Below are 25948 nucleotides of genomic sequence, written 5' to 3'. Positions count from 1 at the left end.
TATCAAAAAAAATAATAAGCAAATAATGCCTTAGATTTAAATCAATTAAGGCAAAATTCTAGTCAGGTCCTGCATGTCAGTCCCAAAACACTTTCTCTAAAAACACAAACAGCACTTTGCTGTATATGATTATGTTTTTTTTTCCTTTTAAATGTGGTTCACTGCTGTATGTGACAAGCATACACTATGTATTTATATCATTAGCAGCCCCCATTCTTGTACAGGCTTATTTACTAAAGACCTAAAGAAACATTTATTAATTGTTTTGGTCTTTTTTCCCTAAACACCAAGCTGCTTATTGCCAATAAAACCAAAACTCAGTTTCTTTTCAAACTAGGACAAACTAGTAGAAATGAAAATGGTGTTAAATATGAGGAAAACTGTAAAAACAAACTGTGACTAGGAGGAGTTGCCTTCATTTTCTTTAAATGTTCATTACCTTGAGTGAACAGCAGGGTCAGATTTACTAGCAATCACATTTTTACCAGAGTGTATTGACATTATATATAGGCAACTTTGTGAGATCTCTGTTTAAAATTCCCTGCAGGATAAATGAAATCTTTCTGTCCTCCAAATAAATTGTCCATCTATCTGATTACACTTCCTCATGAAGGGACAAATGTAGGTGTTTTTGGTTATTTCATTTAATGAGACATTTAATTAGCCAGGTTTAACCTGCACTGTATCCTATTTCTGTTTTACGGGCAGCTATATCGTAACATTGAAGAGAGTAACTTTGAGCACACTCACTAAAAATTGTAATGAATACAAGGACACTGGGTGTCAAATCTTTAAAAAACTAAACACATCTACACGACACATCTACTGATTGACTTTCTATCAGGGCTGAACTGAGCTGTAAAAAAAAAATGAAAACTCTGTTGCCAGAACGGAGCACAAGCAAATGTGCATGAAGGATCGACTTAGATGCAGAGCAATTTATTTTGCAGCACAGAGGGGAAAAAAAGCTTGGAGGATAAGCTTTTCACTGGCAAGCAATATAGGGAAGCCATGAGATACAGCCAGAGGAGGAATTAAAAGAAAAAAACATAACCGATATGGCACATAATATTTAGAAAAACAGGCACAGCAGCCTCTGAAACACATAACCTGAATCACTTGATAGTGATTTAGCTTTTTGATTACTGTTGATGTGAGTAATGTTTCTCTGTGTTTAAGGCTATTGTCCAGTACGTCACAGATGAGCCAAACAAAAAACAGCTTCAAACTCAAGAGTCACTTAAGAAATAATTGCTCATTCTTATTCGTATGTGGTTTTCCTCCTTATAGTATCATTCTCTGCCTGTGACTCTCGTCTTGCCTGAAAGTGCCTCTCTCATGAAATCCAGGCCGTGACTTGACATACCAACTGTTCTTGTGCAGCTACGCTACCCCAGGCATCCGGTTAGTGCAAAAACACAAATTTACTTTGGCGTGTGTAATTCTCAGCCTGAGATTGGTGCCTCAGAGATGACTTGAGGACATTTTTTTGTTCTTAAGTATGTTTGTGTGAGAAAGAAGAGAGAGAGAGAGAGAGAGACAAAGTACAGAGATTAAAGGATCTTTTCTTTTTGTTTAGTTTCATCACTCACTTTTGTTCTTCTGGGAGGTCCATTCATAACCTGCAGATTCATTCTGACATCAGGAAAAAAGAAAAAAAAAGTCAAAGAATGTGGAGGAGATCCAGAGCACTAAATCAAAATTGAAACAACATAGCTCCTAGGTGTTGATGAAGATTCTCAGTCATCCAGGTCATCATATGTAGAGAAGATTGAAGCAAGGCGTCTGGACTTGTAGAGATTTCTTGAAGACGTTTAGGTCACAGCCACACTCTCCACCAGCCAGATCATCACAGGTGAGTATAGAAACATTTAGTGCTATTGTTTTTTAAGTTTTACCCAGACCCACCCACTGAGGTCTGTAACCACACATAAACCACGTTTCCCCACCAAACAGTTAGAACTGATGAAGCTGCTTGGATGAGCAGCGAAACGTCTTCAAGAAAACTCTACACGTCCAGACGCCTTGCTTCAATCTTCTCTACATAGCTCCTAGGATCATCCAGGCACTCAAACCCTTCCACCACAGTAAGGTGGTGGTTCAAGGAGGGGATATTAATTCATATTAATTCTTGATGTTGCATTAAACTGTGTGAAGGTGCTCCACTTCTGCACAGTCCCGCTATATTTCATCTAATAAGTGGCAAAACTTACATTATTTCACCTTCTTTTGGATTTTTCTTCCTGGTGTCCTGATGACCTCTAGTGGAAGCAAACAGAAAAACAGCCTTCACTGCCCCTAAAGCTATTGATACATATATATATATATATATATATATTTAGGATACAATATGTATTTTAACTGATTTTGAATCACATTGATATATGGTTGTATATGTACAACCATATATCCTGTTTCATCTACTATAATCACTCTGCCTCTTCGTTTATTGTCCACTGCAAGAGTAGAGCAAATGAATGAACCCATTGGATGGGAAGCCTCACTGCTTCACGAAGCGTCATCACGCCGTCACTACTAGAAGGTTTGGTTAGAAACTTGCAGCTAAAGCAGGCTAACACTAACAGCAGGGTAACGAAACCGTGGAGGACGAATTATATTATTATATATATATATATATATATATAATCAAGTGCAGAGAACTCGCCTGAGAACCATTGAGAGTAGATGCATCATCCCAAAATCACGTTGTAGATTGTGACGCGTTCATGAAACGCGCGGGGAATCATGGGGGTTTAAATAAAAAAAAAAGGAGAGGAGCCTGGTTGGCTCAGCAAGGGGGCATGCCGGGATACCACTGGATCAGAAATATGATGACGCAATAAAAGGCGCAGGTGCTGAAGTACCGTATAATGTAATATCGGTGTTGTGCCAAAAACTGATCGACTGATAAAAAAGATTTCCGTCGCGGGAGCGCGCACGGCGCTAATGGCCACGTCACTATGGCTACGTCTATTTCTTTTTTTGCGTGATGCGCACTTAGGAATGTCAAAAGGCGCCATTTTCAAAGTGAAGGTAGTATGTTCTGTTGATGTCTGCCTCTCCGGTAAATGTATATAATTTAAAACAGCAACCTTACGCTTTAGGTTTAAGTCATGAAAAGTACAAAACAAACTCTTTTTTTTAACTTCTTAAATACTGTCGTGCCTACGGTCAGTAAGGCTATTTCTTAGCTAATGTAGCTAACCTACGTCAGCCGACCATGACTTTAGAAATTCAAGCTAGCCGGCAGTAAATGTACATGCGGACGATAATTAAACAAACGTTTACCTTTGTCACAGGTTTGTCAACAAAGTTTTCATCATGGTGTTCTACATGCAATTCTTCACGTCCAAAAGGGGGCCTCTAGCCAAAATTTGGTTAGCTGCGCACTGGGAAAGTAAACTGACCAAGGCTCATGTGTTTGAATGCAATTTGGAAGCCACCATCAGACATATAATCTCCCCAAAGGTGAGCATTTTGAAAAGGACAGCAGATATTCTGTGTTTACTGACAGCTAAAATGTGAGCACAGTTTGAGACGTTAACGTGTGGCGTTTGTAGACGGTGTTTGGTTTGCGGACGTCGGGTCACCTGCTGCTTGGTGTGGTCAGAATCTATTGCAGAAAAGCAAAGTATCTCCTTGCTGACTGCAGTGATGCCCTGCTTAAAATTAAAGTGGCATTTAGACCAGGTAATACACACACACACGCTGTTGTTTTGTCAATGTCAACAATTATTTAAATAGCAGTTACACATTAAATGTTAATTATGGTAGTAGAAAACAACGGACTATAATTATGAACGCCTGATGCATTAATTGAAGGAAAATTATTGACACTAAAAACATCAAATACATAATGGAACATTTCAATAAAAGCTGTTTTTGTTTAATTTGTGAGTAAAATGGACAAAAACATATGCTAATGGAATTTTAGTGGTGCTTCCTTAACAGTTTAATGACAAAGAGAGAATGATGATCATACAGACATGGAATCATTGTCATGCAGAATACAAATTCTAATGTTATTGTTTTATTAGGTATGCTAGTCTACAAATAAAAGTAAAACATTTTCACTGATGACAACAACAATTAGAGGGTAACACAACCTGTTTTGGAAAGGAATGGAGATCACACTACCACATAACGGAGATAGATTTGCAACTACATTTCTGCAGATTAAAGGAAATGCACACCAACACAGAGATTAGGACACAAGCAAACGTCTTACATTGAGAGCTGCTGCTTTTATCTGGACTAGTTATAAGTATTTGTACACATTACTTATAGTGTTTCTGTCTCAATACACCAGGTCAGATAGATCTGCCTGCAGAGGGCCTTGAAGCCTCGGTAAAAGCAATCACCTTGGCTGAAGATTTCACCTCATTTGATCTCCAGATGCCAGACTTCATGTACTGTTTTCTCCTTTGTTTTTTTTTTAAAGCATGTGACACATACACCTAACACCACTAGGAAATGAGGAGATGGACAGTCATCACTGTTATAAGTTGAAAATTTGGATGCCCCATTAGTTCCTTAACATGTTTGTTTTTTGCTGTGTCATCTTTTTGATGGGATGCCAGTGACATAGATGCTGTGGACCACTTCTCACTGAACCAGAGTCGAACAGAGGATATAACTCTGAAAGAGGATGTTGGAAACGACATTCTGAGCCTGGGAGTTATTGGTGAGAGCCAGACTGTTTTTGTAATAATTAATCATTTCTGCATTAATGGCACAGAGTGAACTGCCATATCTGTTTGTATACTAGCTGACAGCTGATAATGGTAAATGCACCATTTGCTACAGTCTGAGTAACATTTATTTAAATCTGCTGTCGCTATTTTGGGCTTTTTGTTGAATTTGATGACAGAACTACTTCAGCCTTATCTGTCAGAGCAGTTCTTATGCTGACGTTTTGATTTTCTGACTTTCCTTATCTTTTATTTTTTCCCCCCGGTGGATAGGAGAAGAGAGTCAGAGCCACTCAAATGCATTGCTGGATGAGAACTTCTGTTATGGAGACACTTTTGGGGATGAGGATCAAGAAGTTGACCTGCTCGGTAATCTTTGTGAATGGATCATGACCAGCTTTGTCATACCTATGTTCTGAAGACTATCTTGAATTGAATAACTATTCTGTTTTTGGGTTTCCTGACTTGCTTTACAGTAACAACTATACCAGGCGATGTGGTTCACATATATAGTTGCAGGGACTCTAAACATTAGCTTTCATTTCATTTTCATACAGCAGGAAACTTACCATCATTTCTTATAAAAATCCTTACATCTCCTATTCATTAGCCAGGAATCTGGACCCCATTTTGACCAGGTGTGTTATAATAGGGCCACAAAATACCCACTTACATCTGAATTTTCCTAGGTCAAGTAACTCTGCACTTTCCAGATTATATTTAAATATGAAAAGTATAAACAGTAAACTTTTATTCTGTACTAAGAACATTTTTTGCAGATGTATGTACAAAGGTAAGCAGGTCTCTTATTACTCATACACACAGTTAATTTGGTTGTTAGCTCAGCAAGCATGTTAGTTTAGTCACATGTGCAGCTGAACAGTTTCAATCATTTATTTACATAATGAAAAAGTTCTACATATGTGTATATTTTAGGAGGATATAGTATTTTTAAATGGAAATCACAGAGGAATTCCATTATTGCACGGATGGTTTTCTATTAAATTTGCTAAGGGTAATATTAAAATACAGGTTTTTAATGTTTTTACATTGTAGAGTTTTTGACAAACTCCAGTGACGCTGCGCTCACAAATGTTCCAGAAGAGCTGAACAATGAAAATCTGGACAGCTTCACTCTCAATTATAAACAAGGTGATTACACATAATGGTTTACAGTTCTTTACATCCTCTTATCTCAATTTAACCAGTTCCTTATTATTAATTTGTTTGTTTGTTTTTCCTTTTTGGGAAAGAGCAGCATTAGTGTATTGTGTGGATTGATGTATTTATAATCTGAAATTAGAATTTCATTCCAGACCTTCCAGATGCTTCCAGTAAAAAGCCGATGGATGTGGAGACATCTACACTGAATGAGACCACCCTGCTTGATAATGAGGAGAGAGGCTATGCACTGGAACCTGTGACCATCACTGGTAGGCGCAAACATTTCTCAGAATTTATCTGCTTTGTTTAAATATAGAATATTGTTATACAAGGAGAGCAGGTAATTAAAAGATAAGTTGGTACCTTCTGCTATTGCTCTTCAGCAAACTCGGAGAAGAAAAAGGGGAAAAGAAAGCGTAAGCTGCTGGTGGACCAGGCTAAACAACTGAGTAACGAGTCCATCAAAGAGCAGCTGTCTGACTATTCAGATGTGGTTGCTGCTATGGATCTGGCGCCCCCTACTGTACAGCTCATGCAATGGAAGGAGAATGGAGGCGCACACAAACTCTTACTGCAGCCATGCTCCACTGTAGTGGCTCCAGAGATAAAGGAGGTAAAAATGCTACATTCACAGAAATATGTGTCCCACTTTATTGCCTATTCATAGCTACAAACAGAATATAACAATTAACATTTTCCTTATTTTAACCTCACCGAGATGGCCAGAGCCACCAGACTGAGCTGACTGCTGATCTATATAAAACTTATAGGTGACATCACAGGGGTTATTGACCTCCAACTGCTGTTAACCTTAAATCGCATTGTGCCTCTTTCAGATTTTTGCCGAGACCATCTTCAAGGTTAAATCGCACAATGCGTGTGAAGAGGTTGAGGAAATGCGTCAGGGGGGCTCAGAAGGTAAGAAGTCATTCATGCAGTGAGGGACCCTGTTGTGACCTATAATTTCATTTTTTTAGTACCTCACTTGTGTTTTGTCTGACTGTCCTTCACTAGCTATTTTTACATGCATAGAATATTTTGAGCAATGGTACAAAAAAAACAATATTTAAAATAAACATAGTGACTTTGAAAGGTGACAGACCTGACTGTGACACACTAATGGTAAGCAAAATGTTACTGCATATGGCAACCATTATTTAAACTAATTTCCAGCTTTAAAAATCACAAGGTATTAAACATGTGTTTTAAGGTCCCTAGATACTTTTCCATTTTGAGATTAATGTTCTCTTTGCTCGCAATTTGTCCATGCATCTTTTTGAAGTTGCATTTCCATGATCATTCTTGTAGCATCTTTTCTGCAGGCACTGTATGTATGCTATATATATATATATATATATATATATATATATATATATATATATATATATATATATATATATATATATATATATATATATATATATATATATTACATGCAGATTTGTAAATGTTCTGTGTCCACATTCCACATTCTTGTGTAGTCCAGAGGGACCTTACCATCCTCGGCACAGACGTCAGTGTGGATTCATCAATTTATCCTGAAACAATGCACATCTCAGAGCTGACAGCACTTGATAACACCGCTGACGAGCAACACAAGGATTACTCACAGCTCTTACAAGTAAGTGTGCGAATATCAGGTGAACAAATATTAACTCTACTCCTTCACTTTTATTTTATATTCTGTGCTGTGTGTCTGTCAGGATGAAAACAGGTCAGAGTTTACTCATCCAGAGCTGCCATCGGAGGACTCCATGTTTGTTCATCCATCTATCTTGGACACTCAGTCAGCATCCCTCTGCAGTCAGGTACCTGTAAACACACACACTGTTACAAACGGAAACTTTTCTCTGCCTCCACCTAACACTGACCTCCCCTCCCCTTTGGACTGTGAGTGAAGTAATAATGGATGATTGCCTGTAATAATAGCCAGTCCAGTATACACGCTGCGATCTATCAACGCCTGACAGATGGCAGGTGTTCATTTTCCAGGCTGCCTTGGCAACGTGCCCCATATCACTGACTAAAATATGGTGCTTGTTTTGTTTTTGACCTGCAGTCTGTGATGAACAGCCAGAGTTCGGAAGAGAAGAGGATGACCAGGCGTGCACAGAAGCTTCTGGATGCATTAAAAGTGAGGCACTAAAAATATATGTTCTCATGTTAGGCACAGAAGCACCAACCTATATGCAAAACTTTGGTTTGAAATGCAACAATGCATGTGTCAGCACAAGTAGAAGGCTGTGATTGACTCGTGATGAGCAGTCACAACACAAGAATGCAGCAAAGTCAAACGTTTTTTTGAGTAATCTGTACGCCTTCAGGGGATGTGCAAAGCACAGCAAAAATAAGATACATTGTAAATACATATTGTAAAATCATCTTTACTGTTTTAATGATGTGTAGCTATATTGCACAAAAATTACAATTCTCTGCACCTGGATGTGTTTCTATAGAGGTGCAGGACCTTATGCTGCAGTGGTAAATGTGACTACAAACGGCTTGGGGTCAATTCATATTAATGAATTGTAGTTTTTAGATGCCACTGTTTTAACACTTAATGACAAAAACAGTAGTACTGCTATTGTTGGGAAATCATTCTTGTGTGTGTGTGTGCAGAGTCAAAGCAGCAGTGACCCCACCTTCAGCCTGGAAGCTCTCTGTGAAGGAAGCACTCGCTCCCAGGCTGCCTCCATGTTCTTCTGTCTCCTCCTCCTGAAAAAACAACAAGCTGTCCAGCTGCAGCAGAGCGCTCCATATGAGGACATCATAGCTACACCTGGACCTAAATTCTATGGTTAATAAGAGAGTTACTGTGTCAGGATAACATTCAGTTAACTTAAGTAGGCTTGTGGGCTAAATAATATGCTTTTGTTTGTGTGTGTTTCAATGAAGGATGTCATGTCCTTACCGAGTCAGATTTTTATTTATAAGCTTTCTGACTGAAGATATTTTGACGTAAACCCTTTCAGGGCAGTATGTACTAACGTGATGCAGAATGCACTCAGTCAGGCTGCCATTCACATGACTGACTAATGATCGGTTCTTCATTTTATATATTTTGTATTTAATGAAAATCTCAAATACAACTCAGTATTTGCTATATTTATATGTTTTAGAACAATGTACACTCATATCACACTGTTGATAGTTTTAATTGTTGTATGGACTATCTTCCTTTAGCTCTGATTGAACCATTAGCAGCAAATTTGGTGACCCACCTTAAAGTGGAAGCCTTTTTTTCTTCATTTAAATGAGCACGTAGTATAGTTACGCCCTTGTCAAACAAATATTCAGTGCAAATCAAGCTGAATATAAGTTTTAAATCTGTAGTCTGGAGAGCTTGCTGCCAGACTAAAAATGATACAAAAAGCGAATACAAATCGCAGTTTTACTAGATTAGATGTGCAGAGGGGGAAACGGAACCTCTGCACTCTCATTTTATTAGGAGTTTTTTGGCTCAACGTGTTCAGTTTTAGTACCTTAAATTAAAACACGATTTACTTGTAAATACTAGTCACTGTTTGTGCACACTCAACAGTTTCTGTGTTAATGTCAGTGTGGGTTGTAATAGAATAAATGCCTAACACCTCCAGCTGTGGTCTGTATTGTGTACCTGAATCCACTCATCACCCTGTAATAAAGGGGATTGTTGTGGATTAATAATCCCTGCTACAAACAGACATATGGGGGTAAATCCTGCCTAACGGTGCGTTATGAGTCCCTGCTGTCACTTTAAGAAGCAGCGATGCAGCAGACGCAGTCGCCTCATTTTCTCTCCAGGCTTCATGGCTGCAGGATGGACTCTCATCAGCACCAGCAGCATCTTTTCTTCCTGCCGCCACTCAGGCAGGGGCCGAGGCTTTCCTACGATGCACAGCTTCCACCTGCGGAAACGGTACCTTCTCTTCTGCATTCATTTTTGTATTATGCAGGTGTGTGTGTGTGTGTGTTTTTTTTAGCGGCTAGAGGAAATGCTCGCTGCAGAGGTTGGGTAGCATGTAGGACAAAAATGTGAAAAGTGCAGTTTGGTGCTCTGTTAAAGACTCGGTATGTGAGGTCTGTGAGCGTGTTCTAACCGCCACTTTATCTAAAAGCGCGTAACTATAGGCGACAGATGTGGACACATCCTGATTTAATGCCATACATGATGACAAGGACGAAGCGCGTCACTACGCAGATTGTCGTGATTTTATCCTGGTAAAGAAAAAACATCATCATCATCATCATCATCATCTGCAGGTCTAGAGGCTGCTTTGACTTCATCCTCCTCACACACCGATACTCACACTTACGTAAGATGATTGCGTATTTCTCACTTGCCACTTGTTGCGCAGACACTGGAGAGATGGAGGAGAGATCTCCTGCCTCAGCGTCCTAGAAATTAAATATAGGACAAGAATGAGACGCTTCTGTTCCGTTGACTTTTCCTTTTCACGTCTGTTGTGTCTGCAGAGGTTTATGGAACAGACAGGTGGTGATATTTAATCCTTCATCAGCAGGGTCTGGATTCTGGAGAGAACATTCTGTACCAAAGATATAGCATTAAAAAGATTTTTACTTTCAGGTGTGTAGCCTCCACGATCACATCTGCATGGAAGCTGGGTAATTATATAATATGAAGATATCCCCGCCTATCAGATATGAAGAAAATCTTGTTAATTAAAACTCCTCAGATGTTTAATTTACTATAATGCAACTTTATGAATCCAGCAGAGCAGACAGTGTGTATGCTAAGAACCTAATGACAGACACACCTATAAAATGTGCACATATTTAGTAGTAGAAGTAACACAAACAGTGCTCTGCACACATTTATACTGAAGAAAACATATTCACATCAGTTTTCTTTCTTTTTTTGCCATCTGCACATTTTTTGGTCATTTTTTTGTGCATGGCTTTGCTTTGTGTTAACAGTTTAAAATGTTAACAAATAGAGCTGAGTTAGCTTTTAACTATTATTTCTTTCACCTGTGTCTGGCCCGTCATAATAAAAATGAAACAGAAACATCTCAGTTAAACAAATGTAGGAATAGAATATCAGCATGTGAGGAGGCAGGGGCTTACCTTTAATGGAATAATCCCAGCAGGTCCATGTAATTGTTGAACAATCTTCAGGCAGCCAGCAGGAAAGTTCAGTACATCCAGATATTTCTTTTTAACTTTTGTACACGTCCAAACTTGTGTCCTCTGTCCAAAGAACATGGGTTTCAGTTTATTTCCATGCTATCTCTCCTCCTCTTCATGCTGTCTGGCCTCCGCCATGCTGTCTGTCCTCTTCATGCTGTCTGTCCTCCGCCATGCTGTCTGTCCTCTTCATGCTGTCTGTCCTCTCCATGCTGTCTGTCCTCTTCATGCTGTCTGTCCTCTCCATGCTGTCTGTCCTCTTCATGCTGTCTGTCCTCTCCATGCTGTCTGTCCTCCGCCATGCTGTCTGTCCTCCTCCATGCTGTCTGTCCTCCCTTATGCTGTCTGTCCTCTCCATGCTGTCTGTGCTCCGCCATGCTGTCTGTCCTCTCCATGCTGTCTGTCCTCCCTTATGCTGTCTGTCCTCCTTTATGCTGTCTGTCCTCCGCCATGCTGTCTGTCCTCTTCATGCTGTCTGTCCTCCCTTATGCTGTCCTCCTTTATGCTGTCTGCCCTCCTTTATGCTGTCTGTCCTCCTCCATGCTGTCTGTCCTCTTCATGCTGTCCCTGTCTGTTTGATCCCAGCTCCCAGGTGTGTTTGATTGTCTTCTACCTTCCCCCTCCTTCCAGGGCTAATCTGTAGTTGTTCTGTTCTGATACAGATTGATCTGAAACTATGCTTTTTTATTTGTACACACATACAACAGCAAATGTTTTTACACTAACAACCACTTTTGTGTGTTTGTGCTTTCTGCAGGGAAATGTTGCACCTTCTCATGTGGCTGTCATTGGTGGTAATTTAAGTAATAATTACAGGTTTCTGCTGTCAGCAGAGAGCAAAGGCACCACCAGCCACTGTTTGTTTTTACGACTTTAAATTATGGGACCCACTACAGAAACCAGGATATATAAACCTGCTGTATTAATTAGGAGCAATGGCATATTCCTAAATAATTAGAGATATGTAGTTACCCCGCTGACCCTCCTGACTCTGCCAGCCACCACATGTCAGATTATGTTGTGACTTAATGTGATGTTTAATCATGTTGGTGTGCAGCTCTGCAGACAGAGAGGACACAGCTCAGACAGAGAGGCAGCTGCACTCACTGTGTGTCCTCTTTGTGTCAGCAGAGAAAGGAGGCTGTATCCACTGTTGGTCTGACTGTGTGTGACTGTGTTTTATTATTAGGGTTAGTCTTTTGTCACTGGTGTCCTGAGCAGAGGCGCACACAGGAGGCTTCGTTTTTTTGCTTCATGGATTTAGATGATTGTACATTTGCTGTGTTCTGCAGTGCAGCTGTGAGGGTTCCTAGTGTCCCTCTGTAGAGACGACAGCGGAGAGACGTTGGAGGTTGTTTTGCACATACATGTCGCTCACTCCGAGTCGTAAGCCCACCTCAGGTCAGCGCAGGTAGTGCTCCTTTCTTCTCATGCCTTTCAGAATGCAACATATCTGGGCTTATTATCTCCATGTAAATGACTGATCTCCCTTCAAGGCGCTCAGTGGGGACCAGCGGTGGCGGCGGCGGCGGTGGGCGATATTCCCACAGCGACACATCAAATACTCACACCTACCCTGGCCGGGTTAGGGCACCAGAGGGCAGCCCCACAGCCCGGACCTATCCCAGCACACCCAGGTAACAAGTATCATATTGCATTAGAGGATTTTTATCACATAATAAATGTGTCATTCGTGTGGAATTCAGGCGTCAGGTGAAGCACACCGCTTGCAGTGACAACCATGGGATCAGGCCCCCGACCGCTGAGCAGTACCTCACACCCCTGCAACAGAAGGAGGTGTGTATACGCCACCTGCGAGCCAGGCTGAGGGAAAATGTGGAAAGATTACAGCACAGGTCAGTCTTTTCTCCTCTGCTGCAGCGCCCACACTCACACGTTCTCTGTAACAGTGCTTCTCCATCTTTGCACTTTATCAGAGACTGTGAGATAGATGAGCTGAGGACCCAGCTGTACAGGATGCAGGAGGACTGGATAGAGGAGGAATGTCACCGCGTGGAGGCACAGTTAGCCCTAAAAGAGGCCCGCAAGGAAATACAGCACCTCCAGGAGGTGGTTGAGACAGTGAAATCCAACCTGGGTTCCCGTGAACCGGACCCCCACGACCACAAGCCATACTCAGGGTTGCAGGGAGCTCGGTCAGGAGGAAAGTCTCGCTCGTGTGGATGTTCCCCAGCCAGCACTTTGAGCCGCAGCGGCACCTACACCCGTCTGAGCAGCGAGGCTCTGCAGCTGGAGCACGGCTCAAATGTTGTTCCAGAGCTGAGCACAGCGCCTCGCCCGGCAGGACAAACCCACCTGCTCCTGGAGGCCGCCCTCCTTTCAGAGCAGCTGCCCCATCAGGGCCACCTCCGTGGTCCCCCTCGCTCTTCCACCTATGAAAGGTTGTGCAGCGGGGGGACAGTGTTGCCGATCTCACACTCCTGTCACACTCTCAGCAACAGCTGCAGGTGCAGTGGACACACCTACCTCCCCCATCATCACTTGTTCCTGCACTTACCTCAAGAGGAAGCCCCAGTAACCACAGCACCTGCTGCCGTTGTGTCCCCTGCCACCGACCCCGTCCCCATTCCTGTTCCTGCAGCAGAGAAGAAACCGGAGGTCCGCTCCCAGGCCTGCAGCCCCACCATGACGTGGCTGTGTGAGGAAAGCTGTGCCGAGGAGCTGAGCGTCATTTCTTTAGCCACAGCAGACGCCACCCCCTCAGAACCACCGCAAGTCCTATCATCTTTACCTACTCCGTCACCTCTGGAGCATTCTTTCAGTGCAGAGCAGCTGCCGCCTGACCGACCTGAGCAGGCAGTGAAGCTGCAAGCAGAGCCCCACACCTGCCAGCCCCACCCGATGGCTCCACTTCCACAGAGGCAGGAAGCTACAGTGGTGGAGACTGAGGAGGACAATCAGGACACTGAGGGAGCAAATGAGGACGGGTATTCCCCTCAGCTGTGCCACTGGAGCCGCTACTTCCTTGTAGATCTTTTGGCCTTGGCTATGCCAGTGGTCCCGACTGTGGCGTGGCTATGTCGAGGGACACCGCAGGCAGTGATGCCCGTGTATCACATAGGGTCTCTGCTGAGAGGTTGCTGTGCTGTGGCCCTTCACTCACTTCGACGCCAGGGTGCAGAGAGCAGGGGACGCAGGCCTGCCAGCATGAACGGAACAACACCAATCTGACATCCTGACATCAAGAATAGGACTAGGACCTCTGCAGGCACAACATGGACACTGCTTTACTGCATTTCTAAGATTTTTACACAATGACCTTGTGATTCTGTGGTCATGCCTCGCCTTAGAGAACAGAGGATTAGTTGTACATTAGCCATGATTACTCAGATATTCTTACTGCTACTGCCTGCAGTTTAAGTGGTTTTCTCTTAATTGCAGTTTTGCATGTATCCCACAGTTTCTCTTGCTTGCATTAGAAAGTCCATGAGCCATTTTCAGGGCAAAATTATACATTACAGTACATTTCTGTCACCACTTCCATGTGGCATCAGCAACACTACGTTAAAAATCAGAATTGAGCACAGTGGCTGTGGGCAACCAGTAAAGGGAGGCATTCATTCTTTACTATTCTGGTGACATCCACTCATAAAAATACAGAGTATGTTAGATGAGATTTGGAGGCTTCTGAAAATCAGATCATGTGAATCAAGTACTCAGGTACAGAAGAGGATCAGAGGATCAATGGATCATTTACACACATCAATACACCACAGTATGGTGACATAAATACCACAAAAGTGATATTTGTATTTCCATAATTACTCTTACAGTGGATTATAGAGTGAAACCCGGTCTGGTTCCTTGTGTCTGCTTTAGTTGTCCTGCATTGTCTCCATTTAAACAACAAATTATGATGCAGTTTGCTGATGTGATGACAGATTCCAGCCTATGTATATGCAAGCTTTAAAGCTAAAGTTTGAGGGAACATTTCAAAATAAAAAATATGGATCAGCAGCAGCACATACTGTACTCTTTGAAGTGATATTATCCTTTTTAAAATCAGTGATGACCTGTCATGGCACAATAAACAATCTTCTATTGCAACCTCCCCTTTGTAAAATAAATGAAACTTTGTTTTCTATTGTTCATTTTTTATTGTAGTGTGCTGAAATATTTTATATAAATTCATACAGTGAAGTGAATGATATCAGGTGACAAGATAAAGGTACTAAAATACAACCGTTACAAAATGGTTTTTTTTGTTAAAGTCAGCCTTTTAATGTGTTTAAAGTAAATCACAGAGCAGAATCTTTTCACCTAGAAGACCTTCTTAAAAGTATTAAGTATTAAATTTGCTCATAAATTAAGAACTGCAGGCAAGTCTGTGCTTGATTTGTGAGTCTCTGGTTACAATATATTTTAAACATTTACTCACACAAGGTAATTCGTAGAAATATCTTTGTGTCAAACAACAATTTATTTTCTTTGACAATTCATTACCCGCAATCAATACAATTTTATTGTAAAGGCCACAGAGCCACAGGAATGAGATTCACCTACTGTATGAGACTAGAACGTGGTCCTGACGACAGACACACATTTATCTTTTGTTGTCAATTTTAAGTCAAATAAAAAAAAAATCACCATAAAAATACACATAGCGGAATATGACAAAATCTGTGGAAATGAGATGGCCTATGACTCATTACTGTATGAAACCTAAAGCAAAGTGTTGGAAGGTAAAGTTTTAAAGCAAGTGACATAATATAAATGTATCTAAATGGAAATGAAAGTGGACTAGTGAAGCTATAGACATAGGTCCTATGCAGGAATCAAGAGCAGGAATCATCTGTTAACATTTTTCCTCCATGTTCCCGAGATAGGAGTCAACCTACAGCGAGAAAACAGGGTCGTAGTGATTAAGGAGGAGAGGAACAGGGGATTACAGGATGCTGGCGGTAAAGCTTGTTATGTGTGTACCATTTAATCTCATAACACGAGCAAGTGCATTATAACAGCTACGGGTACAATAACTCTGCAAACCAGGGCTATTAATCACACCAATACACTTTACAGCAGACTGAACAACAATAATAAAAAAAATTCTTACCCTGATAATCTGAGTGGAATTAAACAACGTTGAGTGCACAGGTTTCAGGCTTCCAGACCAAGCAGCTCCACGTCGAAGGTGAGCGTGGCGTTGGGTGGGATGATCCCTGGGTGGCCTTTGCTGCCATACGCAAAGTCCGGTGAGCAAATAAGTTTCGCTCGTTGACCTACGCTCATCTGTGGGGATGAAATAAACCTGAATTATAACACAGTAGTGATGTATTTCAACACAGATAACACCTTGTTGGGACTAACAGCTCAGAGCTTTGCAGAGGACTTGCTAATCTTTTGATCCTGACTTTGACACCTGCATCACATCCTCAAAGTTCATTTTTTCCAGAATCTGTGCACACTTCTCCCATTCAGGTGAAAAACCTCAGCACATGCTGCTTCCATCTCACTGAGACAGTCAAGTCTCAAATGACTGTCATGAACATTCTTTCATTAGATTGAAAGCATCCTGTGCCATCATCTCTTATTATACACTACAGTACCAACATTGACCAGAACATGGTTACTTAGGAGGACTATTACAATGTGCAAAGTGAAGAAACACATCATGTATTTTTTGTATTGTATTGTGAGTAAAGCTTAAATGAATGAAAGCTCTTCCTCACCTGAGCTACTCCTTCTTCCCAACCACGAATCACCTCCTGGTGTCCAATCTTAAATTTAAACGGCCTTCCCCGAGACCTCGAAGAGTCAAAGACTTTCCCGTCTGCCAGAGTGCCTGGTTAGAAAACAGGGCCGGAAAATCTGGTTACAAATCATACGATGTGGAAAAAAAGCACACAGCTTGGCTCATTGATGAGAAGTCCCACTTTTCTGCGCCAGGAAACTGGCAGCTACTGTTAGCCGGCTAGCATCACGGGGGTTAGCTTATGTTGGGGGCTGACAGCAGCTAAAGTATAGTTAGCATAACGATTAATTGTACTAAAGATAAGTACAGCCTTCGTAATACTACTAAACAGATGAGACAAGTTTAGCGGGAAATGTCTGGTGTTATGCTAATCTTGGCTAATGTTAGCCAAAACACTAGCTAACCACTTAAACAGTGTATGTATCATAGGAGCATTAGCTGTGATGCTAGCCAACTCAAGCAGCAACGGGCAGATGTTAGCTCCAGCAAACTCTTTCCACTCGACCGCACAGTTAACAATAAAACGTTTTATATCTCAGAGGAACGTGCCGCTGACGTTAACCGAAAAAGAGAAAAAACAAAATCTCAATCTTTGAGCTCCACTCAGTCGCCTCCGCACTCACCGACATAGTGCACCACGACTCGCTGCCCCTTCTTCGGAAAGGTCCGTCCTGAAAACAGGAGAAATACAAAGAAATAGAAGTATAAAAACGAGCCATACACTCTGTGAATAAACAGCGTATTGTGCCTTTAAACAAAGCACATTATTCCTACCATCTCCCGGAGTTATTGTTTCGATTTCTACTCCCATTTTCGCTCAGCAGTATCCTTCCTCTCGACCACCCTTCAAGGCGAGCGGAACCAGCAGGCAGGGGCGGCCTGCTGACGAGCAGGGTGGGCACGGATGAAGGGGGACGCACCAATCCATCATCAACATGTAGGGAAAACCTGTTTAAACAATACAGTATATGACACAATGCATATGACCATGACTAAAATTCACTAGGAAATACAAACATCAAGGTTTGTTGTGTTGATTTGTGGGTTTCTGGAGGTCGTGCTCTCACAACTACTTTAAGCATTTAGTGTGCTGAAAATTCACAAAAAGTAGAAGATAAAGAAGACAACTACTTATCCATTGTGTTGGGAATAATTCAAAATTCATAATGTAGACTCATATCTCTTTAGACTCATATCCTATATTTTATTTAACAAGAATAAAATGGTCATAATATCCACATCAGAGCTTTAAATTAAAGCCTAACTGTAAAATATTTGTCTCCACCTTCAGAGGGAGTAAGTACACAAACACAGCACATGTTTTTAAGCTTCAAAAATTTGATTTTTTTTATTCTATGAAACATTAATCACGTATGTTTTCATGTGTGTATATTCACATCTTGAAATACTGCATGTAAAGAGGAGGAGTGGTGGTTCCAGTGACCTTCACAGTGTCTTCATGCTGAGCTATACTGACCGCAGGCCCAGTTTTACATGTGCAGATTTGAGAATAGTGCACTTTCAACAGCAGCTTATTTTTTCTCTTCACAGCTAAATACATTTTATGCTTAGTGCAATAACTTTATTCTTTACAGCTCTTATGTATATAATGTAAACTGTCATCTTTACTATACCAGATCATAATGTGCAATAACAGTTCAGTACTCAAGTCACTTTATTCGGTTATTATTATTATTATTATTATTATTATTATTATTATTATTATTATTATTATTATTATTATTATTATTATTAATAATAATAATAATAATAATAATAACCAGAATAAAGTGACTTGAGTACTAAACTGTTATTGCACATGAGGATCTGGTATGGTAAGGATGACAGTTTACTGCATGTTAAAGTTATTATACAGGAGGTAGTGTGGCTTTAGCTAGGAGTGGATATATATATATATATATATATATATATATATATACACACATAAGCTACTGTGAGCAGGCCTGATTGTACAGTCTGACGGCAGCAGGTAGGAAGGACCTGCCGTAGCGCTCCTTCACACAGTGTGGATGGAGCAGCCTGTCACTGAAGGTGACAGTGCTGTGCATGGGGTGGGTGGTGTTCTCTCTTATACTTTACACCCATGAGGCTTTTGATTTCCCATGTGACCCACTTGACCGAGTCACAGGATTCCTCTGAGGTACATTTCCTTCCAGTTTATCCTCCCCCGAGTGCTGATGAGGGCTGACGATCACTTCATGTGACTGAGGATTTGACTGAACATCTGCTATAGGCCGGCTGCTTGATGCTATTGACCGAGTAGATGATCTGACTGAGCATTTTTTATCCTGACTGTGACCATTCGGCGAGGATTCAGACTTGTACGGGGTTCTGGTCTGTGAGTTGCAGTGTGAAAATGATGTCACATCAGCAGGAGGTCGTGGTGTCGTGGTGTCCACGTTTGGTCTTGGATCTGATGGTGATGAAGATGAAGCTTCAGGGCTAGATGAACAACATAAATATACATTATTAGCACGGTTGTTCAATGAGTTGTAAGGATTCTGTCGGAGATTATTTTCTGGAGTATACTGAAAAGAAAAACTAAAAATATTGTCCATGAAGCTAATCTTAATACATTTCTCATGTTAGGATTGTGTATGTGTGTAACCATGATCTGGACTCTGTCTTACAGGAGCTTTACATCAGTCTGTACCCTCTGCCTCTCATTGATTGGGTAGAGGCGGAAAAACACCATCCCTATCAGCAGAAATGCGATGGGAACTGGTGAGAACAGCACAATCAGAGTCGTTGCAACTCCGTTGCCATGGCTACACGCCCCTGCTTTGTAGCCCACGAACCTGCACACCAGGAGGACACACTGAGTCAGAACAAGTGATGCACATGCACATAATGACCATTTGAATTGTGACTCACTGCAATGTCATGGTTGAGAGTCCAATAGACAGTCCGCCTGCCAGCTTACTGCAGAAAGCGTAGCAGGAGAAAAACAGAGGCTCCAGGTCTTTAAAGGACGGATGTCTCACGGCAAAGTCGTCCACCACATCTGGGAGCATTGACCTGCAGCAAATACAGTCAACAACATCACACAATTTCCTGGAATATTCAGGCAGTGAATGATTAATAAGCACCACATTCAGCTCTGATTAGATGTGACAGGCAGGCTTGGAGAGGACTGTGTGGAAGCTGCAGACTGACTCACCAGGGTAGCAAGAATATAGTCGCCACACTGAATCCCATCAGGACGCACATTACCATGAAGACAGGAAAGTTCGAGGGAACACAGGCCACTATGATTGCTGGAGGGATGAAGATCTGAGAGAGACATAAAGAGGCCACGTGGGTAAGAGCGGGGTTCAAGGTGAGGAAAATAAACCTCATGACTTACCGTCAGTCCGATGAACACTGTGGCCTTTTTTCCAATTCTTAGAAGAACTATTTGCCAGACTGGAACGGCTATTGAGGCTGAGATCTGCGAATGTAATTGACATTTTCTCTTTGGATTGTGAGATCAGTGGGCTGATTGGAATCTATGAACATCCAGAGAAACATTTTAGCAAGTTGCATCTTACCAGCAGAACCAGCAGGAGGTGCTCAAACTGGGCTCCCAGTCCAGCTGCATGACTGCAGAACAGTGCGAAATTTCCCAAGGACGTCTGAAGTGAAACAAACAAGGCAGAAAGCAAATCTGTAAATGCAGAAATGTATTGAATAATGATCAAACGATGATCATCTCTAAGGCCAGCTTTACCTCGAATGCAAGAACGCTGAACACAAAGCCGAGCACCAGCCATCGGAATGGAACGTCACACATGATCATCTTCAGTGAGGTCAGATAGGAGGGTCGGACTTTGTCCTCCAAGCAGAGAGGAGCTGAAAATGAAACCAAGCCAGAGTCAGAGCTTCACAGTCCTCCAGACATGTTCCTGTCCAGACTTTACTGCATGGAGTTGACCTTTAACCTTTTAGAAACAGAATGTAGTCACTTGAATATTCAATTGAACATTATTAACTACTTTTCCTTTGCTTTTGCAAGCTGTTTTGCAACCTATGGGGTCTTTGCTGCTACTTGAATGCACAAGGAAACCTGAGGAGAGCTTTACTCATTTTATATGTGAATGGTTTAGGGTCACATCAGTGAGTCCATTAGATTAGACACAATGACAAGCACATTCATTATACTACTGTATGTCTATGTGTATGAATAGCTATTAAATTGCAGCACTGCAGATCGATAGGTTCTGTTGGCTTTGTGCCATTTTTCTATTAAAATGCATCGCTGATTCAATCATAATAATATCCTGTGTGTACCTGTTGCTGTTGATGACCTTTATATACCCATAAAAGGTTTATCATTTCAAGTCATAACAAAGCTGCTAAACATTAGAAATAATGTTTTATTTAAGGAATGTGTGTGACTCACCGCACTGTTCCTTCCCCCCCAGGAACAGAACCAGACTACAGAGGAAAAACAAAGCACCCAAGACCAGAGCTGAAGTCAGGAAAGCCTTTTGCTGCAGGTGAAATGCACACATGAAACTCATTATTTCAGATACAAACTCTTGCCTGCAGACATAAAAACAGTCTTTAGTGGTTAGCATCTCTCACTGTTGTGCTTTGTGATTTCTTGTCGTCAATAATGCAGGAAGAAGTACTTAGACAGCTCACACGTGCAAAGAAGTGAATTCACTCTTATTCCTGATAAGTGATATAAGAGGATGGATACAACACACATACAGCTGGAAATAAAATGGTTAGCTTATTAGCATAAACATTGCAGAGGTGATATATATATATATATATATATAGTGTTTGCATTAGTGAGCATCAGTGGTACTGTAAGAAGCTTGCATATCCTCCTATATTCACACACTTCATGCAGCAGCTGTGGAGCACAGTGTTTGCATCTTGGATCTCCACAAACAGGCTTTCTTGGGAGTGGTGGAATGTAGTCCTCTTTTCATTTTGCTGCAGAAACCCTCAGGGCTCCATGTCAAACTGGCTGTGTGCTCCTTAACATGTTTGGTCAACTCCACAGCTCACCAGGCCCAAGGATGGTGCCACGGCGGTGCAGTGGTTAGTGCTGTCACCTCAAAGCAAGAAGGATCCTGGATGAAACCTGGAGCCAATGAACTGTTCAGATCATGTTCTATCTCCTGCATGGTGATGGTGACAGGCTTTCCTTAACCCTATAGGTTATCACTAAATTCATCAGCCCACTTCTTACTGCACTGTAACAAGAAGTACCCTTCACTTGTGATTTTATCATGTCCTCACACTGACGATTCAGTTTCAGCCAAAACAGAAATAACACAACCTTCTGTATAATCGTGCACGCAAAAAGCCATTCACAAAAATGTATCAATCAAAGTGATACCTTAAATATGGACCCACTAACCTGGCAAAGCACACATACACATACACAGAAACAATGCCTGTGTCAAGCCAAGAGCAGTAAATTACAGTGTCACAGGATATCCCTGGGACTATGTGGGAACAAAGAAATTCTGTCTGCATTATGCTGTCTCAGTTCACACTGACCACCAGTGTTTTAACTGAAATATGTACCGTTTCATGAAGTGAGGCATGTGGAGATGAAGATGTGCTTTGAGGTGTCTCATGGTCCAGCTGCTGACAGGCCTGCTGCTTCTCTGTGTTGTACACTGCCACAACATGGCCCTGAATGACTGAAGCCAGCAGCATCGCCACCATCTCTACAGTCATTCCTGTCCACACAGACAAGCACAGGGAGGTTTTTAATGCTGATGACTCTGAGATGTGAGTGAGTGAGTCAGTGGGTCTTACTGTAGGCGGTGGCAGAGTCTCTGTCTCTCTGATTTCCTCCCAGGAACATGTTCAGTGAGAGGAAGGGGACCTGGTAGCACTGTTCACAGACGACAAGAGGAACACATGACGCCTACTGAGGGTACACGATCTGTGTGAAACTGTAACCATGGCGATGCTTGGAGCCAAATGTTGGTATACAGTGAAATGATAAAACACTGGGATGGTTTCTGTCCCCATGGCGACATGAGCGATAGTGGATAAAAAAACAAAGAAATGTATTGGTATTCATAATTTACTTATTTTTTTTATCACAGTTCTGACTCTTTTCTCTGAATGTTGTGAGTTTCCTGCTGGTCTCAGAATTTAAAATTTTGTTTGAATACCTTCTCAAATCATAAAAAAAGCCTCTCAAACTTTCAATTGTGAGGAGTCGTGCCCTTACAATAGGGTCACAGGGGAAATGTGACATGATTAATGGTCTTTGCTATGTAAAAATAAATTCTAGAAGTCTCAAACAGTGTCTTAAATAAAACCTTGAAATCATATATTTGTTAAAAAACACCTAAAAGATGAAGAAGATGAAGAATTCCTCTCTGAATATAACTTCTATATATTGGAATGAGAAGAAATGCACAAATAAAGCAGCCGAAACGCTGACTTACAGTCATGAGAGTCTCGAACAGACAGGCTCCTGTGAGGAACCACAGCACACTGGCAGCCTGAGACGTGATGCCTTGAGGCATAAACCACATCAGCAGATAGGACAGGACACCAAATGGAGTGGAAAACAGCATCCTGTGAGACAAACACTGATGCTGAATACAGCGCCGGAGGAGGCAATCATTGATAAATTCAAGATGAAGTGTGTTTGTGTGTGTTGTGTGTCCCCACCGACTAACCATGGAGTCAGTTTGCCGATGGGCGTCCATTTACTGCGGCTCACTAGATATCCAACCAGAGGGTCAGTCACAGCGTCCCAAGCCCGACTCACAAACAGAATCATGGAAACATAGAAGGCCTCCATCTGTGGAAAAAAAAATCAATGTAATGAAGTTTATTTTGAACTGGAAGCAGTGGGAAGGTCAGCATCATCTTTGTGTAGGAGCCATTTATACATTAACCTGCACAACATCCAGGAGGAAGATCTGCAGGGAAACATTTATGGCTGCTGCTGTAACCTGACCGGGGACCCCACCCACAGCGTAACACAGCTTCCTGTGCAGAGGAATGCCTCCTGACTTCTGCATAGAGAAGAAACTATAATGTCATATATTGATAAACAGATCCATATAGAACACGGGGATGGATTTAAGATTACACCAGATTACATCTGAATTCTGTGCGGCCTGGACCCTGTGGACCTGCAGGAGCTGACCGGGTCCAGCTCAGACATTATGTCCAACAATAAAGCTATGTTATAAACCAAAAGGCCAAACAGTCTTTAAAGGTCTCCTAAAATGTAAACAGTGCTGACAGGCTGACCTACAGTCAGAAAACCATTTAATTTTAGAGTGAGTAATGCATTTTTTAAAAAGTGACTCAGTCAGGATAAAAGCGAATTGCTAACTTAACATGTGATGGAAGTACAATGTTGTAAGACAGGTTTTGTTTGTCAGGGCTGATTTTAGATCATGTAAAATAAGGAGACAAGCCCATTGAGCCATTTTAAATGAGAGACAGCTTAAGAGACAGACACAGTATCTTACCTTCTGCTGATCTCTGCTGCCTGAGCTCTGGTCTGCGGTTTCTTTCAATAACCGCTTCTTTAAACTCTGTAGCTGGTTTGTGAGATTCTGCACACGACTCATCTTATACGAGGAAGAACAGTGTGTAACACTGTGTGTAAGGAGACAATGGATTTCTCCATGCCAAACACGGATGTGCTTTAGTCCCACCTGTCTGGATTCAGGTTGAACTCGTTCTGTAAGTGACATCAGAGTTTGTTTATGTGTTGCCATGACAACGCAACACGGTGACATAAATTGTAGTTTTTTATGTTTTGTTATGTTTTCTACAGAGAGACAGACAGACTACAGAGAGACAGACAGACTACAGAGAGACAGACAGACTACAGAGAGACGGACTACAGAGAGACAGACAGACTACAGAGAGACGGACTACAGAGAGACATACAGACTACAGAGACAGACAGACTACAGAGAGGGACTACAGAGAGATGGACAGACTACAGAGAGACAGACTACAGAGAGACGGACTACAGAGAGACAGACTACAGAGAGACAGACAGACTACAGAGAGACGGACTACAGAGAGACAGACAGACTACAGAGAGACAGACAGACTACAGAGAGGGACTACAGAGAGATGGACAGACTACATAGAGACGGACTACAGAGAGACAGACAGACTACAGAGAGACAGACAGACTACAGAGAGATGGACAGACTACATAGAGACGGACTACAGAGAGACAGACAGACTACAGAGAGACGGACTACAGAGAGACGGACAGACTACAGAGAGACGGACAGACTACAGAGAGACGGACTACAGAGAGACAAACAGACTACAGAGAGACGGACTACAGAGAGACAGACAGACTACAGAGAGACAGAGAGACGGACAGACTACAGAGAGACAAACAGACTACAGAGAGACGGACAGACTACAGAGAGACAAACAGACTACAGAGAGACGGACTACAGAGAGACAGACAGACTACAGAGAGACAGAGAGACGGACAGACTACAGAGAGACGGAGAGACGGACAGACTACAGAGAGACGGACAGACTACAGAGAGGGACTACAGAGAGATGGACAGACTACAGAGAGACAGAGAGACGGACAGACTACAGAGAGACGGACAGACTACAGAGAGGGACTACAGAGAGATGGACAGACTACATAGAGACGGACTACAGAGAGACAGACAGACTACACAGAGACGGACTATAGACAGACGGACTACAGAGAAACAGACAGACTACACAGAAACGGACAGACTACAGAGAGACAGACTACAGAGAGACAGACTTTATGCTCATCAAAAGAAAAGAGATAGTCTTTGTACATTTTGTTAATATTGATGTTGTTACTAAAGCGTTTTATTTTCTTTAGTTTTCACGGTGTTCCAGATCTTCATGGAGTAATAAAGTGACTGTGGACATCAGCACGGAGCGTGAACCTTTTTAAATCCAGGGCAGATACACGTTCTTTACACAACGGTCAGGTCCACCTGCTGCGGTTAAAGAATGCACTCTGCTTTTCATTAGGCTGCTGTAGACACTGAACATCAAAGGATTCACAATCTGCACACTGAATATAAAATTAAAGAGCTCAGTGATTCCACAGGCTCCTGCTTCAGTAATCATTTTATATGGTAATAAATTCAAAATCAAGAGGAAAAAAGTCTGAGTGTTCACCAACCCTGAAGTCATTCCTGTGCTGATACCACAGAATCCAATGTGTGTGTGTGTGGACTGGACTGACCTCTTGTGGAATATCACAGGAAGCCTGTTAATCTTA

General features: G+C 41.8%; 4 protein-coding genes across 4 annotated transcripts; 2 read left to right on the top strand and 2 right to left on the bottom strand.

Moving 5' to 3' along the window:
* Nucleotides 1–3321: 3321 nt before the first annotated feature.
* On the top strand, nucleotides 3322–8579 carry rad21l1 (RAD21 cohesin complex component like 1; the record flags this gene model as incomplete). The annotated part of the gene is made up of 13 exons (XM_028409403.1): nucleotides 3322–3468; nucleotides 3561–3690; nucleotides 4310–4409; nucleotides 4581–4684; nucleotides 4965–5060; nucleotides 5748–5843; nucleotides 6008–6124; nucleotides 6239–6468; nucleotides 6692–6773; nucleotides 7337–7476; nucleotides 7559–7663; nucleotides 7915–7994; nucleotides 8477–8579. Coding segments are annotated over exons 1-13 (1530 nt in total), but the record flags the coding sequence as incomplete, so codon positions are not given.
* Nucleotides 8580–9634: 1055 nt separating this feature from the next.
* Nucleotides 9635–14302, top strand: snpha (syntaphilin a). The gene is made up of 5 exons (XM_028410075.1): nucleotides 9635–9753; nucleotides 12275–12393; nucleotides 12479–12619; nucleotides 12689–12838; nucleotides 12920–14302. Exons 2-5 carry the CDS (start codon nucleotides 12350–12352, stop codon nucleotides 14172–14174), a joined length of 1590 nt encoding a protein of 529 aa, XP_028265876.1. The 5' UTR covers nucleotides 9635–9753; nucleotides 12275–12349; the 3' UTR covers nucleotides 14175–14302.
* Nucleotides 14303–15404: 1102 nt separating this feature from the next.
* fkbp1aa (FKBP prolyl isomerase 1Aa) lies at nucleotides 15405–17590 on the bottom strand. The gene is made up of 5 exons (XM_028410078.1): nucleotides 17470–17590; nucleotides 17319–17366; nucleotides 16673–16785; nucleotides 16057–16232; nucleotides 15405–15837 (listed from the first exon to the last, which is right to left on the bottom strand). The coding sequence occupies exons 1-4, from the start codon at nucleotides 17504–17506 to the stop codon at nucleotides 16101–16103; spliced, it is 330 nt and encodes a 109-aa protein (XP_028265879.1). The 5' UTR covers nucleotides 17507–17590; the 3' UTR covers nucleotides 15405–15837; nucleotides 16057–16100.
* A 993-nt stretch (nucleotides 17591–18583) lies between these two features.
* On the bottom strand, nucleotides 18584–24286 carry mfsd2al2 (major facilitator superfamily domain containing 2a-like 2). The gene is made up of 14 exons (XM_028410074.1): nucleotides 24168–24286; nucleotides 23583–23702; nucleotides 23361–23485; nucleotides 23124–23256; nucleotides 22480–22558; nucleotides 22243–22400; nucleotides 21098–21188; nucleotides 20426–20547; nucleotides 20247–20330; nucleotides 20063–20146; nucleotides 19877–19989; nucleotides 19591–19734; nucleotides 19347–19514; nucleotides 18584–19158 (listed from the first exon to the last, which is right to left on the bottom strand). Exons 1-14 carry the CDS (start codon nucleotides 24267–24269, stop codon nucleotides 18792–18794), a joined length of 1890 nt encoding a protein of 629 aa, XP_028265875.1. The 5' UTR covers nucleotides 24270–24286; the 3' UTR covers nucleotides 18584–18791.
* Nucleotides 24287–25948: the final 1662 nt, after the last annotated feature.

The sequence above is a fragment of the Parambassis ranga genome, chromosome 7 (genome assembly GCF_900634625.1).
Source record: "Parambassis ranga chromosome 7, fParRan2.1, whole genome shotgun sequence".
Taxonomy (NCBI): domain Eukaryota; kingdom Metazoa; phylum Chordata; class Actinopteri; family Ambassidae; genus Parambassis; species Parambassis ranga.
Note: the sequence above shows the minus strand (reverse complement) of the source record. Positions and strands in the feature narration are given on the sequence as shown.

Excerpts from the sequence above, each read along its gene's own strand:
- fkbp1aa (XM_028410078.1), bottom strand. The coding sequence starts at position 17,506 with ATGGGAGTAGAAATCGAAACAATAACTCCGGGAGATG. Across the intron at positions 17,367-17,469 it reads AACAATAACTCCGGGAGATG|GACGGACCTTTCCGAAGAAG; the intron begins GTAGGAATAATG and ends TCCTGTTTTCAG. Across the intron at positions 16,233-16,672 it reads GGGAAGAAGGAGTAGCTCAG|ATGAGCGTAGGTCAACGAGC; the intron begins GTGAGGAAGAGC and ends TCATCCCCACAG.
- snpha (XM_028410075.1), top strand. The coding sequence starts at position 12,350 with ATGTCGCTCACTCCGAGTCGTAAGCCCACCTCAGGTCAGCGCAG. Across the intron at positions 12,620-12,688 it reads ACCTATCCCAGCACACCCAG|GCGTCAGGTGAAGCACACCG; the intron begins GTAACAAGTATC and ends TGTGGAATTCAG. Across the intron at positions 12,839-12,919 it reads GTGGAAAGATTACAGCACAG|AGACTGTGAGATAGATGAGC; the intron begins GTCAGTCTTTTC and ends GCACTTTATCAG.
- mfsd2al2 (XM_028410074.1), bottom strand. The coding sequence starts at position 24,269 with ATGAGTCGTGTGCAGAATCTCACAAACCAGCTACAGAGTTTAAAGAAG. Across the intron at positions 20,147-20,246 it reads ACCTCCTGCTGGTTCTGCTG|ATCTCAGCCTCAATAGCCGT; the intron begins GTAAGATGCAAC and ends TTACATTCGCAG. Across the intron at positions 19,515-19,590 it reads CTCTCAACCATGACATTGCA|GTTCGTGGGCTACAAAGCAG; the intron begins GTGAGTCACAAT and ends CCTGGTGTGCAG.